Here is a 15,157-nt window from a genome sequence, read left to right on the forward strand (position 1 = left end):
GGGGAAGAAGCCTTAAATGAAGGAAAGTTGTCCCAGAGCTAACTTAAATTGATCAGATGTAGAAGATGACAACAACTTTTTCTCCCTATCACTAAAACTTCCAGCATCTTCCTCAACCACTGTTACTTTAAGTATAAAATTAGCCTTATAATTCTCTTGACTTATAGAGATTGTGAGGATAATATAACTCCTGTCTTACTGTTATCAGAGTGGCAATTTTCACAACTAATAACTGCACATAGTTTCGGTGTCAGTGTTTTTATAAATTGTAAGTGTTAGAAAGCACATTTACTGTTACACCTAACTGCATTTTGAGCTATTTATGTGGCAAAATACAGGGTTTCATCTATGTGCGATGCAAAACACTTGCCAACAGCAAGTACTGCCAAACAAAATACAATAATCTGTAATAGACACAGAGGGATTTGAAAGGTAATGATACATAGAATTAAAAATCCCAGAACTGAACATGTTTTTTAATTACCTTACTAATTCTGTATGTGAAGCTGCTTGGCTGTCTACTTCTACATGTTATTCCTTTACCATGCACCTGAGGGTCATGTCTGGGCTCTCAGCTATAAAGCTGCACTGGAAATAAGGACAAAAGGTTATCTAATACTACACTACATCTTTTTCAGTGTCATTACCTTCTAAGACACTGTTCTCTATAGCATAAATGTAGAATGACTCATTGTTCACAACTGAAGAATGGGTGTACTAAAACAGTGAAAAACCATTCCCTGCTTACCTTTTCCATTTGACTCATGATTTTATCAGTTCCTTGATTTTTTATCTCCTCTAAACTGAGCAGTTCTTGCCTATCTAGCCATTTCTTGTATGGGGACACTTCCAAACCCATTATAATCCCCACCACCCTCTCATCTACATCTTTCAGCTCTACCAGAACTTCTGTGAGATGGGGGACCAAAGCTGCATATTTTACTCCTCAAGTGGATGCTCTATGGATGTTTACAGAGGCATTTTGATGCCTTCTGCTTTGTTCTCTGTTCTTTTTCTAACATTCAATTAACCTTTTGACAGCTGGTGGGTTCTGAGTGTTCAAAGAACCATACACCATAATTACAAAATTTCTTTGCTGAGCACTAATAAATAGTTGAGAGTGAACATCAGTAGACAGCTGAGAGTTTCTCACTGTGTATTTAAAATTAGGATTATTCTTTTCCATCTGCAGTACTTTACATTTGATAGCACCAAACACCATCTGCCATTTTATTTCCCAGTGACTATTTATTGCCAGGTCTTTTTCTCCACCTTTTTGCAGTTAGATTTCCCTTCTTGTTTTCCCAAATAACTTCATACAGATAGCAACTTTTGTCACTTCACTGTCCTCTTGTCCAAATCACTTACAAATACTCACTCAAGAATTATTAGAAACAACAAGGGACTGGCACAAATCCTAATGTAGTTTCACCAGTGACCTTCCTTTACTTCCTCACTCTGAAAAACAGCTGCTTAGAGTTGTCTGTTTTCTGTATTTTAAGCAGTAGTTCATTTATTTGAAACCCTTCCCTTCTATCTCTAAAGTAGTTCCGTTTCTTTATGAGATGATGGTGAGGGACTTTTTGTCAAATGCTTTTGGCTAAGGAGACTCCATCAACCAGCCTTGCTTGTCACATACATATCGACTCTTCAAAATACATTACTTCCCTTTACAAAGGCCATGTTGACTATACCCCAATATATCACATTTATTCATATGTCCGCTACTTCTATTTCTTATTCCTTTGTGGATGATCTTGCATTTGGTAATACTAACATGCATGGTTTTCAAATATTTTCAATTTACTAAGCCACACAAATTTTGTTATATAATTATGCTACCCCTGTTAATATTTGTTATTAACATTTCTATTGTCAGTGAGCAGGAGTTATGTGAGCAGCTGATCCACTAAACCCCTTTCCCATTTATTTCCTGATTACAGTTGAGTTCCCACATGGCTTCTCTAGGCTAAGGTCTAATCTTACGGTTACAGAATTTTTCTCCAACACTAACACAAACAGAGGCTCACTATCTACCTGTCCCATTTTTATGACATTTGCAGAAGTGTAGTATCTTTGGGAACTTAGCCACTGTTTCAAATTTGTTTGAAATTTAGCAATATGCTCTGAAGTTCAAGGGGAAAAAAGCATGACTGACAGAGTATGATAGCACAAGATTTACTTAGGAAAGTACGCTAAAAACACAATGCTTGTCTCATTTTCTTGCCTTTTCTCTGACAAACAGAAGTCTAAATGATTGGTTTATTTTAGAAGACATTCATTAACCACATGACTCCATATGACCTGTTTTTGTACAAGAAATTCTATGGAAGAACAGAAATCTGTAGGATTATGCTATCAGAGGAACAATGTGAAGCAAACCTGATTGGATTGATTGGGACTAAGTTTTCTACTGATTTTGTTTAGAAGATTTTACATTTTGTTCAGATGCATTTTATGTCTCCTATTTGAGATGATCTTCAGTTGGACATACTTATTCTTTCATTAAACTTTGAGTTAGCCAAGAATTAACTCAAGATTGGCCATTTCTGTCATTTTTGAGGTTAAAGAAACATACTCTAGGCCTTGTTTCTGTTTGCAGAGATAAAAAAAGACTGTAACATTTATTTACATTTCTTTTGCAGGTTACTATTAAATAACATTTTGGACCTAATATGTTCCAATACAAGAAATTATTTTCTTCCTTTCAGGTAACAAGAAGAGAACATAACTAATGAAGAAAGAAGTTTGGTCTTTTTCCATCAGAAATTAATACTGTCTGTACTCTGGGGTGAGATTGAAAGGCTGGATATTTTTGCATGTCCCAAAGTTCATATTACCTGCATTCTGTAGTCTTAAGTGTTTCTGTATGAAGAAACAAATAAACATATGCACAGAAAAAGGCAGCATATTTACCAAATTAAAGTCTTAAAGTCTTAAATTGAACTCCCCCCTGCTGAAGTGTGTAATGTTTCTTATCCATTCACTAGAATGATTTTTCAGATTGCTAGAAACAGATCAATGCCTTTATTTCCTTACAGGAATGAATAATGTTCTTTGGCTAGACTGACTGCTGAAACACTTTTTCCACTGCTCCACACAGTCTGAGCTATAACCACAGACCTCTTAGCCCAGCTGTAATTACCTTGAATTTGTGCTCATAATTCTCAAAAGCTTCCATGACCATGCAGACAGCCTCCATGGAGCGTTCCAGCCGTCCATCTACCCCATTAAAGCGGTACATGCTACCAGAGACATCCACCACCAAGCGCAAGCGTTTAGGTTTCTGCTGGGGGCTTCCAGGCTGACAAGGGAACACAGCACAAAAAAAAGTTTTCTACAGTATAAATAAGAAAACTAAACATCACACAAAGGATAAAACATTTTAGAAAGAGAACCCACTGGACTGTGCAGAGCACAAAACCTTTATCCAGCAAACACTGATTATATACATTAAAAAAAAAAGAACAAAACCATTTTAACCTTTTTTTCTAACTGTTTCAAAACAATTACTGAACAGGTACCTCAATTTATTCTTTCCCCTCACCTTCAAAGACTGGAAAGAAAAAAACTTGAAGAATTCCATACATGCTTGTCAGGAAAATACTTTTTTCTGCCTCATTTTTTATTCTTTATGTTTTATTTCAGTAAGAAGACTCTCAAGTTTGCTCTGTCTGCCAAGGCTCATAAGGGAAATGTTTTTCCTTGGCTTACAGTACTAACAGGGACCCTTATAAGACTGTAAAATCTTGTCTGCTGAGGTTAATAACGTTCTAAAAATGTTTGAAATCTTGTTCTGATTAACTACTAGTTTTTTTCTTCATTCTGATCCTGAAACCATTATTTTTTCCTGAAAACAGTCCCCATCTGTTTTAACAATTACTGGCACAGTACAAAGGCGCTGCTTTATACAGTGTGCAGTAAGATGAGCCTGCACTCAAGTAGAAGGCTCTTAAATATGACCTGGCAAAAAAAAAACAAAAACAAAACAACAACAAAAAACAGTCACATTAAAAACAAATACCTAAAATGTTTCTATTACCTGTAAAGAGTTGCCATCGTTTGTGTGCTTCACACTTTTAATTATTCCCTCAATCTATTGTGGCATCCCTGTTCTACCAAAAGCAGGAGGAACAACAGGACCCATTAAATCCTACATTAAATCCTACTTTTTTTTTTTTTAATGCAAAATTTAAACGTCCTTTTTTTTCTGTTATAATTGAACTATTTTAACAAAGTTTTAAAACAGATATATTGTGTAAATGCATTTTGAAAAAGATTACAAATGAAGATCTAATCATTTTTCCCTTATTGATCTTTCACACAGGCAAACCCAACTTCTGTGAACTGGTCAAAGTAACAGACATCAGGACCAAATAGCAGAAATAAAAATAACAGAAATTCATCAAATGTGGGTAGCTGATGCACAAAAAGATGTCGTACTTACCTAATTAAAAAAAAGAGTCTTAATGTCAAAACTGCAAAAAAGATTACCAAAAAAAATGACATCTATCATGAAGTACTACTGTTATATATTATTGATTAGCCACACTAGTTCTGGCCACGTTTTGTTGGTCTGCTTCAACTGGTTTCACTGTTACAGTCTCCTGTAAGGCCTAACCTTGTCTTGTAAGGAAAGGCTGAAATGAGCCACAGTACAGACAACTTTATCATATCTTAATGGCTTTGGTTCACACTTTTTTCTCATTACTGTTTTTATTCTTGTAAATCCAAATACCTGTGAAAGCCAAAATGCTTTGTGTATAACGGAGTAAGAACAGATTTGTAAAGTGTTTGCCTTTTAAAAACTTCCTAGGGCATCAGGGTCTATATTAATAAAAATTAAATTTAATTACATCAGTGAGAAGATCTTTTCCTTTTCTTTTTTTAGATAAATAAACAGTTTTCTGATAATTGCCTTCAGCTCATTAAAATATAAAGTAAGAGCATAAAAAGAGTTGCATTGGAAACAAAGGACTATCTCGATTAGCGTTCTCTCTCTGACAGTGGCCAACAGCAAACGTGTGGAAAACTGTAAGAAAAGGTGAAGCACATCTTCCATCTTGTGGTCACCACTGTCTCAGTGAATTCCTGTGCCAGAGATGGTTCTTCTAAGGTTCTAATCTCTACACCTCACTCAAACTCCGAACACATATATTGTACAGCTCCTAAGAAACCATCAAACCTGTTCAGATCTTTCCCTATGTTCCCCTGCTACTTGTTGGATACTTACTTGTGGCTCGAGCTCTCCCCGTCGTTTATAAATGGCTTTTTCTCCTGTCAGCCCATCAATGATTTTGGCATCATCTAACTCTCCAACAGCTTGGTGTCTCAGCCATTGTCTTTCCTTACCCTTGGCCTACGACAGAAAAAAAACACACCTTAATTCACTTAGTGATGTGAATATATTTTAGGCAATTTAATTCCTACTGAATATGACATACAAATGAACTTCCTTTGTAATTATGTAATATTTTTGGCAAAAGTCAATGAACACATTTTCATAGCTCTCATACTTTCTTTCTCTAAAAGAAAAATTAATACTGACAAAGGACACATTCCCTCTGTAATTTTGCCATCTGTAAGTATTTTGATATACGGCAGTTTAACTGTGGACTGTGAAAATGTTAACATTTTTTTCTTGCAAATGTGCTGGAAATCTGTGTAAAGAAATCTGTGCAGAAATACATACAACCAGAAGGACATACATAACTGACCACATATTATGGATTCTCCATCCAAGTAGCACAAGAAGGGAAAAAAAAAGGGTGACAAATGTGAAACTAAGCAGTATTAACCTCAGGTAATAGTGTCTTCTTTTAAAACAACATTCATAATATGCTATTTTCTATTTCAAAATAAAAACATTGAAAATTGTGATACTCAGGAGACACTTCACTAAATGCTTCTTTCAATTTTTTGAAAAGAGCAATGATTATCTACAGCCTGGCCTGATGAACATGCACTACAATCCAGCAACTAAAATATTCATGGAACACCTGTATATAGAAGCAAACACTGAACACTGAAGATTCAAGTGCTTAAGATTACAAAAAACATTTTAAGAATGTTTTAAAAGAGTAGCTTTATCACATTCACATGCCATAAGATCCATCAAAAAATGGAAAAGTATGCATATATGTGTTTTATGCTTTATTTCATTTTCAGTTTGAAGTTGCTCATCCCAGCAGTAAACCCACCTAGGAAAGACAATTTTAAATTTTTATATTTATAATGCATTTGCACTCTCAACAAAATTGCTGGTCAGCAGCTGGAGGTAAATCAAATATCCAGCAGGACACAAACTGCCGTAGACATTGGATCTCTGGAATGAAAATCACTCGCTCTTTGACAAGCAGGAAGTGTTATATTACAAATCCCATGTAGGCCTGGGATTTGAGAGGATGAATCTTTGTAATTTTGTACAGTCTGAGTGGTCAGATGATGGCTTCCTAAGGCTCAGAGAATCTTTGAAATCACTTTGGTCAAAATTTATGAGGTTTTTCTTTTTAGAGCATATGGAAAAAGGCATTCTGGACTACTGCCTACTGCATATTCAAGACTAATGGACTAGTTATCTATGAAAATAAGTGTGCAGAAAGAATACAAAGCCACAGGGAAAATGTTTTGGTTAGTTCGTTTTACAGTATAGAATTAACAGAGCTGAGTCAAGCACAGTTTTTTTTTAGTTAGGTTGTGTCAGAAGCTTTACAGATGCTTCCTGACGGGAAGAAATAACAATGCCAATATATGGAAACCTCAGCATCTTAGTTAATCACAGGAGGGGAAAGTGGAAAGGATTTCTTAGGGGTTCTGAATTCAGTCAGTTGTGCTCTGTGATACATTTCAGTGGTGTTATGGCTGGCCTAGCTTTAACCCATTTTTGGGACAGGGCATCCAGGAACTTGTTTGTACCCCAAACTGGTAGCTTCTGCTATCATTAACTACTCTTGGGATGAAGTTTGAAAGTCTCATTGATTCCTTTGCTGCCCTCAGACTTGTGTAACATTGCAAGAAGACACCTGTAAATTCCAGGTGACCTCTATCTGCTCCACCAAAGTGTCACACCGTAGGTGTTTTCCCACTGTGAAAAACACAGTAGGATAACCCATGGCTAATTGCAACGCTCCAACTAACCATTACAAAGTGCTCCTGGAGACAACATGCTGTTCCGTGAACAGAGCCTGTCTAAAGTGAATCATGGCACTTCCAGGATGATGAAGATGAGATGAGTTTGTTCCTAGTCATCTTAGCCACCAGTGTACTGGGACACATAGAGCCTTAACACTTCCTGAGGGCCGCTGTTTTGTCAAATGTTTGTCATTTGCTTCCTTTCATTAAACGGGAGGGAAAAACAACAGAAGATTATAAAAAAATTCAGCTTCACTGAGCAAATTCTCAACTAGTTTCACTTCTGCTTGCACTGACAAAGTTTTAGCTTTGGGACTATTTGATGTTCAATGAACAGCAGTGTGGGAAGAAAATTGTTTTTAATTATGAACATCATTGAAAATCCATCCGACCATTCACCAGCTTATAAAGCTTATGCTATGTTCTGCCTATGCAACAACAACAACAAAAAAAAAAAACAGTACTGGAGTTGAAATTTTATTAGAGTAACACAGAGTTTACATTCCTCTTTTAAAATAGGAAATAATACTGACAAAATCTGACGTAATGTCTTTGCAAAGTAATGCTGAAATTTTTAGACTACTCAACATCTGCCTACTCAGTGCAGAATTTCCAAGAATTTCTTTCCTTTAATAAAAGCTAAGGAAATCTCACCTTAAGCACTTGTTTTATATAATGCACATATATATATAAGGTAAGTTTCAGAACAATTTTAATATATAAATTTCTAAAGTTTAAAAGTGATATGGATATTTATGTTTTTAAGAGAGAAACCAGAACTATTTATTATATACATCCATCACTTTGGTATTTTCCTAGAAGGGTCATACAGTCCATTACTACTGCAATATACTAACACCAAATTGATGAAAAAATGGTATATATATTCCTTGTGTTGCTTTTAAAATTAGAAAAATTGTGCTAGATACCCTATCTTATCAGCATGACAACACCTGATGATAATACACCACTGCAGTAATTCTTCTCACTGAAAAACACCAAAGGCATACTTATGTAGAAATATTACAAAATATAACCATGATGTCTGTAAAGAGCTCAGAAAAAGCACGTATGAAATGACTGTATTTAAACATTTAATGGTATAGGTTTGTATGAAATATTCTCAGTTGTAGTCTCCATTTGTTTCTGGGAAAACTTTATGCATACGTTCCCAGAAAAACGTAGTTTTTGAAACCAGAAACCTACTACTGACATAGCACAGGGTTTCTCCCTGTCTCAGCTCTCTGAGCTATGTTTATTACTGGACTGCCACTATTTCACTCTTGCCGCTCTGACCTGACAATTCCCACACAGTCTAAATCAGACAGAGCCCCACTAGGCTCAGTGACTCAGGCCCAGTTTCATCCAGTTTAAATGTAGGTGCCTAAAGGATGCTCAGAAGCTACAGGGGCAGTTGCCCCAGACTCCCTCTGTAATCAAAAAGAGTATTTCCAGAGGGCAAGTCATCTTAAGGCTACGAAGCTGGTGAGGGGCCTGGAGCACAAGTCCTATGAGGAGCGGCTGAGGGAACTGGGGTTGTTTAGTCTGGAGAAGAGGAGGCTCAGGGGAGACCTTGTTGCTCTCTACAAATACCTGGAAGGAAGGTGTGGGGAGCTGGGGGTCGGCCTCTTCTCACAGGTAACCAGTGATAGGACTAGAGGGAATGACCTCAAGTTGTGCTGGAGGAAGTTTAGGTTAGAAATGAGGAGACATTTCTTCTCAGAAAGAGCTGTCAGGCATTGGGACGGGTTGCCCAGGGAGGCGGTGGAGTCACCAACCCTGGGGCTGTTCAAGGAAATGTTGGACGTGGTGCTTAGGGACATGGTTTAGTGGGTGACACTGGTAGTAGGGTGATGGTTGGATCAGATGATCTTGAAGGTCTTTTCCAACCTTTATGATAGTATGATTCTATAAAATCTGAGAAGGCCTTTCTGAGTCACTGATTAACTGAAAGTTTTTGAATCTAGTTCACACGTACAAGCTTCACTGACGATGGTCAGCATTAGGAGAGAGAAGAAAGCTCATCACTGACTCCATTTCCTGGAGTTCTGGTTTGCTATTTTATACAAGATCAACGACAACTTGCAATGCTTTGTTAATTTTGTTCAAATAGTTGACAGAGATCATTGAGTTATGTAAAGTAAAATTTACGATGAAATTATGTTCTCAGACTGTATTTATGCATTGCTTTCAAGGATCAGCCTATTTCAAATATATCTTGCTGCTGTTACTGATTTTTGAGGCATCAGCAACCGGACTAGAATCCCAGCCTCCTGATTCTTGGGATGTAAAAGTTAATCAAAGAAACATAATTTTTAAAACAAAACCACAAAACCTATCAATAAAAAGACATATGTTGAAAAGAAAATCCAGGTGAAATGGATTTTAAACATGGACAATGTATTTTCATTATGTGAACACAGTACGTTTTAAACAAGGCAAACACATTTTAAAAAAGCCAGAAGTGTTCTCTACTGAAAAGGTAATTTGGGATTTTCAAAAATTTAAAACTATACTGACATCAGAGGTATCAAGTAGCTCAGTACTGTACCACTGAGTTTTCTTTGAGAAATGAGGAATGTCTGACTGATAACAGAGAAAGAAAACAGTTTTAACTGCAAACACATAGTGTATGTAAGATTACCAAGAAAAAATGGGAGACAGTGGCATATCTCTCAGTGGCTTTGATTCACCATACTGTAGAATTTGAATAAAAAATATTCTTTCTCAATAACATAAAATAAAACAGGCTTGGATTTAGCTTCCCAATTAACAGCAAGCATTTTTCAACTAACTCCTGTTATCATTTACCTTGATTACCAACCTAGTGCATATTCTAATAAAATAACTATCAAAACATGTATAGAAATTCATAAAGTTAAAAATTTGCTTTCAATATTGCTTTTATTCTAAGAGCTGGCTTTTCCAAATTCATTGAGTTTGCTTTTTTCCATCATATTGTACATTTATTATCTCTGTGGTTAGCTGTTATGGATTTTCCCAGGAAGTTGGTGAAGTCTCATAAAATTCTGAGGCTTATAAGTCTTTGCTTTGGTATTAAGATGACCTTTTTAACAAAGGAACAGGATATGTCTACTTATATCAAAATACATTATATTTTGACCATGATTAATGTGATCCTTGAATATAACAATTTTGGCTCCAAGGAATAGATAGGGCTGATTAAAAAAATACTTTAAACTGAAGATTCACTTATTCTCTTCTTGTCCTAGAGTGTACTTCCAACTGCATATCTGCTAGAAACATGTTAAAAACAACCATCTGGATAAAAATAAAACTTTTTCAATGAATCCTCTCTTTGCAAACCGAAAGCCTAAATCCTGAACTGAAACACATACTAAGTGCATGTATGAATCAAAGTGTATTACAAGACCATCCTAAATGATCATTGAATGAGGAGATCTCTGAGCCTTCAACAGAATTATTTTTAATCAGAAAGATGTCTTATAAGGAGTAAATTTATTTTCTTTTCATTTTCACTGAAGACTAGCAGTTCCTTGAAACAACGCACTTTTTGTTTTACTTACACTGTAGGTGAACACAAGCATTAATAAAACCTGGAGCAGCCACAGAACCAGTTACTAGAAGAAAAGCAAACTAGTGATTTTGGTTAGCTTCCACTTTTGGAGACTGAGGCTATACCTATTTTTATTAGTAAGATTTAAAAATAAACCCAAGAAAATTTTGTTTCAGCTGCATATGCAGCCAAGCTATGATGTGCAGTAAATGTTTTGCTCTTTTAACACCTATAGTATTTGCATTTTTAAGTCTTTTGGACAGGAAGTAAAGACAAAGACTGTGCTCTACACACTGTCACATACTCTTTTAATAACATATCATTTTTTCTTTCACAAAATTTTAATACTGAATCTCTGTGAGCTGTGGTACGGGAATACTGTAACTTGTAAAGATGAGCACTGAGATCCACTTAAAAGCTGCCTTTGAAATAGTAGTATGAGATTGTGTTTTTCCTAAAGATGATTATAACCTGTACATTTAACCTTCAAACGTATCATCACCAGATGGTAACTGAATATTAGCAGGACAGTATTTTGGGCAAAATGTAATGGGCTGACCATGTTCCTTTACCAGTGAATCTAAGATTACCTGCAGATTGTCTAAGATGATGCGGAGTGACTGAACTTGACGTCGTACTGCTCCAGAGAATCTTTCATAAGTAGATGCATCATACTCGCTCATCTGAATCTCTTTCAATCTAAAGCAAAGAACAGGGAGCTTAGAATAGTTTAGGAAATAAGTACATCATCCTTCTATGCATATAAGTCATTACGTATATAAATTATAACAGGCTTGATTACTTGATAACAGGCAAATTCAGACTGTAATGAACAGACACGACACAAATCAAAAAAGTGGCAGACACTTGTGAATTTTTGAAAAGTCGGGTGATCGCCAATGTCTACAGAGATTGCCTCACATTAAAACATTAAAGTTACTAATCCTTTGGCTCTCTCCTAATCTGCTTTCATGTTTGGGACATAAATCAGATGTTCTGAAAACTGTGATCAAATTCTAAAGGTTTTAGCGTTTAGTGGCTCAGGTGTTGCTGTATGTACATACAAGGATCATGAGTGCCTATTCATTACTTCACTGTTGGAGTATTTTAAACATATCACAATCCACATTTTAACGCAAAGGTTAAGTAAAGACACGCTCTCAAATCTGTTGTTTAAGATTTATGACTAGTCACTGTGTTTCAAATACCTATGTTTGTACTTCATAAAATGACGAAATCTTGAAACAAGCTTTAAATGAACGTGAATAAAAATGTGCTCCCCCACAAAAAATGAGTCATGTCACTGAACTCTATTCTGTCCAGACATCTAACAGAGAAAGCAACATCTGCACTATAAAAACAGAGACATGCTTCTTCTGTAAATTAAGACATCTCCACTTAAAGTTCTTTTGTTCTCAACATTGTATCTGAGCAGATATTCTTAAACTGGTGAAACTCACAATTGGAATGTAATTACAGAGGTTTAACAGTGAAGTATGAGCTAGCAGACAGATTGATATGCTGGATGTGTGCACCATTTGATAATTTTGGTGATCCAGCATCATGTAGTGTGGCAGCAATCTTGTATCTGCCCATGCTACCATCCACCATGTGTCTGCATTCAGTCCTGAGCTAAAACATATTGGTCTATCCATGCACAGCTTATTTCAAACACAAGCACTTCATAACAGCATAATCTTACTCACACTGCTTTGAAAATACTAATTTTTAAATGAACTGTAAATTATTACTGTAGTATGTATAGGCTAGTCATATTTCAAATTCCATTTTTTTTTCATACCATGACAAGTTACTTGCCTGAAAAATATACTCTACATGAGAATGAAAACACCGTAGGTCTAGATCCAAATTGCTGTCTAGACTATCATAGAATCATAGAAAATCCCGAGTTGGAAGGGACCCATAAGGATCACCAAGTCCAACTCCTGGCACCACACAGGTCTGCCCAAAAGTTTAGACCGTGTGACTAAGTGCACAGTCCAATCTCTTCTTAAATTCAGACAGGCTCGGTGCAGTGACTACTTCACTGGGGAGCCTGTTCCAGTGTGAAACCACCCTTTCGCTGAAGAACCTCTTCCTGATGTCTAGCCTAAACTTCCCCTGCCTCAGCTTAACACCGTTCCTGCGGGTCCTATCACTAGTGATAATGGAGAATAGGTCACCTGCCTCTCCACTCCCCCTCATGAGGAAGTTGTAGACTGCGATGAGGTCCCCCCTCAGCCTCCTCTTCTCCAGGCTGAACAGGCCCAGTGACCTCAGCCACTCCTCATATGTCTTCCCCTCTAGGCCCTTCACCATCTTTCTAGCCCTCCTCTGTACACTCTCCAACAGTTTAATGTCCTTTTTGTACTGTGGTGCCCAGAACTGCACACAGTACTCGAGGTGAGGCTGCACCAGCGCAGAGTAGAGCTGTACAATCACCTCCCTCGACCGACTAGCAATGCCGTGCTTGATGCATCCCAGGACACGGTTGGCCCTCCTGGCTGCCAGGGCACACTGCTGGCTCATATTCAACTTGCTGTCAACCACAACCCCCAGATCCCTCTCTGCGGGGCTGCTCTCCAGTGTCTCGTCGCCCAGTCTGTATGTATAGCCAGGGTTGCCCTGTCCCAGGTGCAGGACCCGGACTACTAAAGGACTAGACCTTTAATAATATTAAAATCAAGCATCAAATTCTTGTTGTGTTTAGTATTACTCTGTATTTTTCTATTTTGAATTATGTACTGATGTAGTCATTATAGCCAGCTATTATTATTCATTAGAGGCTGGAAAACACAACGTTCAGTGCTGTACACTTAAATTTACTTCACAGCTGCTGCCAACCGAGCTTGGAATCTTCACATCAACAAAGAAAATGTTTCTTTAAGTATCAAACAAACAAAAAACCTCACATGCAGTTTTACTTTGGTAGAATCCACAAAGATCCACAATGAAAGCCAGTTCAGAAAAATACCGCATCTATTCAAGAGTAGTTGCTAACTCCATTCTACTAAAATAGGGCAATTTCAAATGTTTTCTGCTAGCCAGTAAAGCAATCAAAAGCCTTTGTAATAAAATTATCCCTACCAGATAATCATATATAAGCAAAACAGGGAAATTTGCAGTATCCCTTATTTTTTTCCTTTAGCCCGAGGACTCCAACCTCCCTTTTCCTAACTTTTATCTGTTAGTTTCCAAAATGACCCAAAAAGTACAGAATAAGAATCCAAGTCAAACGTATCTTCAGAATAGGCTACATTTATTGCTGTTACATGCCAGTTTACTGCTTTTAGCAGGACATGAACTGTTATCTCATGTGCTGATACTCAGATTTTACAGAACACAGCTGCAGTGCTGCCATAACACGCATCAGTATCTACGAATTTCCCCTGTCATGGGCTTTCCAAAGCATCATACAGGCAGCTAGAAACCCACTCAAGCATGACATATGTATAAATAGATGTACGGTATCCAAGACCTTACATATCAAGTGGTTTTATTATGGGACAACTGATAGGCAATTTTGTAGAAAGAGGATTAAATGTAGCCCTCCATCCCGCCCTCCTAAAACACCAGGAAAAAAAGAGAGCCCTGCCTCCACCCTGAAAGCAAAGCCTGAAGTAACTACTTTTAGTTTAAATTTCTGGATGTTGCTTGTGTAAATTACATAGCTATTAAAAGGCATTTTCCTGTACAGAACCTCTTCCTGTGAAACTCTGGTATAATCTGCACATTTTCCCTTGTCTTTATTAATCACTAATGTTCTAATGAATATGTTAAATGCTCCGGGAAATTTAGTAATAAAAACAAGATTAAAAAAGAACCTTGACCTGAATGCAATAGAAAAATTGCTGGTTTTAAATACACTGATTCATGTATAGCATGTGCTCTATGCTTGAAAGACTTTTTATTTATGCCATTTGCTTCAACTGATGTAATCTCACCTACTCCTTATAGTACCCAAATTTGTCCCCCTATTGGGAATCACTTTGTTAATGGCAGCAAAATGTGAGCTGATAAAGCTGATTCTAAATTTATTTGCTCTGATCTTTTAATCTGTCTCGTATTCTCTTCTTTCACACAGATATTCACATTGCAGTTATGTCCTGGGCTGAAACGTAAAACTCGTTTGGTGTGACTATCAATACCCTTAGTTTTTTTATGCCAAGTACCAGAGTTGACCTGAAATTTCAGACAGTGGAAGAAATCTGAATCTCTGTGCACGGTATGAGAAATACTTGGTTAGTAACCCTGTGTTACACTAATGCAGGGAAGATCAACAGTTCTCATAAAAGTGTCTGTTGAGATCTAAGAGTTCAAATCATCTAACCAATAGGCTACAGTTATTTCAAAAAGAAGCAATTTGCTCATAATAGACCATTTCAAAAGATATTTGTTAGGTGACCAATTCCTCACAACATGCAACCTGTGTTCACCATAATTCAAACAATTTTCACGTAATAGATCCCTTTTTAAAAAAGATAAAAT

General features: G+C 36.8%; 1 protein-coding gene across 2 annotated transcripts in view; it reads right to left on the reverse strand.

Moving 5' to 3' along the window:
• VWA8 (von Willebrand factor A domain containing 8) overlaps positions 1-15,157 on the reverse strand; it is a 197,553-nt gene that overhangs the window by 13,850 nt on the left and 168,546 nt on the right. For both annotated transcript variants that reach the window (XM_048047696.2, XM_066988216.1), the window contains exons 40-42: positions 11,260-11,368; positions 5,234-5,359; positions 3,146-3,304 (exon numbers count right to left, since the gene is read on the reverse strand). In XM_048047696.2, the coding sequence (XP_047903653.2) occupies positions 3,146-3,304; positions 5,234-5,359; positions 11,260-11,368 (394 nt within the window). The remainder of the gene's footprint in view (positions 1-3,145; positions 3,305-5,233; positions 5,360-11,259; positions 11,369-15,157) is intronic.

This window comes from Anser cygnoides, chromosome 1 (assembly GCF_040182565.1).
Source record: "Anser cygnoides isolate HZ-2024a breed goose chromosome 1, Taihu_goose_T2T_genome, whole genome shotgun sequence".
NCBI classification, from domain to species: domain Eukaryota; kingdom Metazoa; phylum Chordata; class Aves; order Anseriformes; family Anatidae; genus Anser; species Anser cygnoides.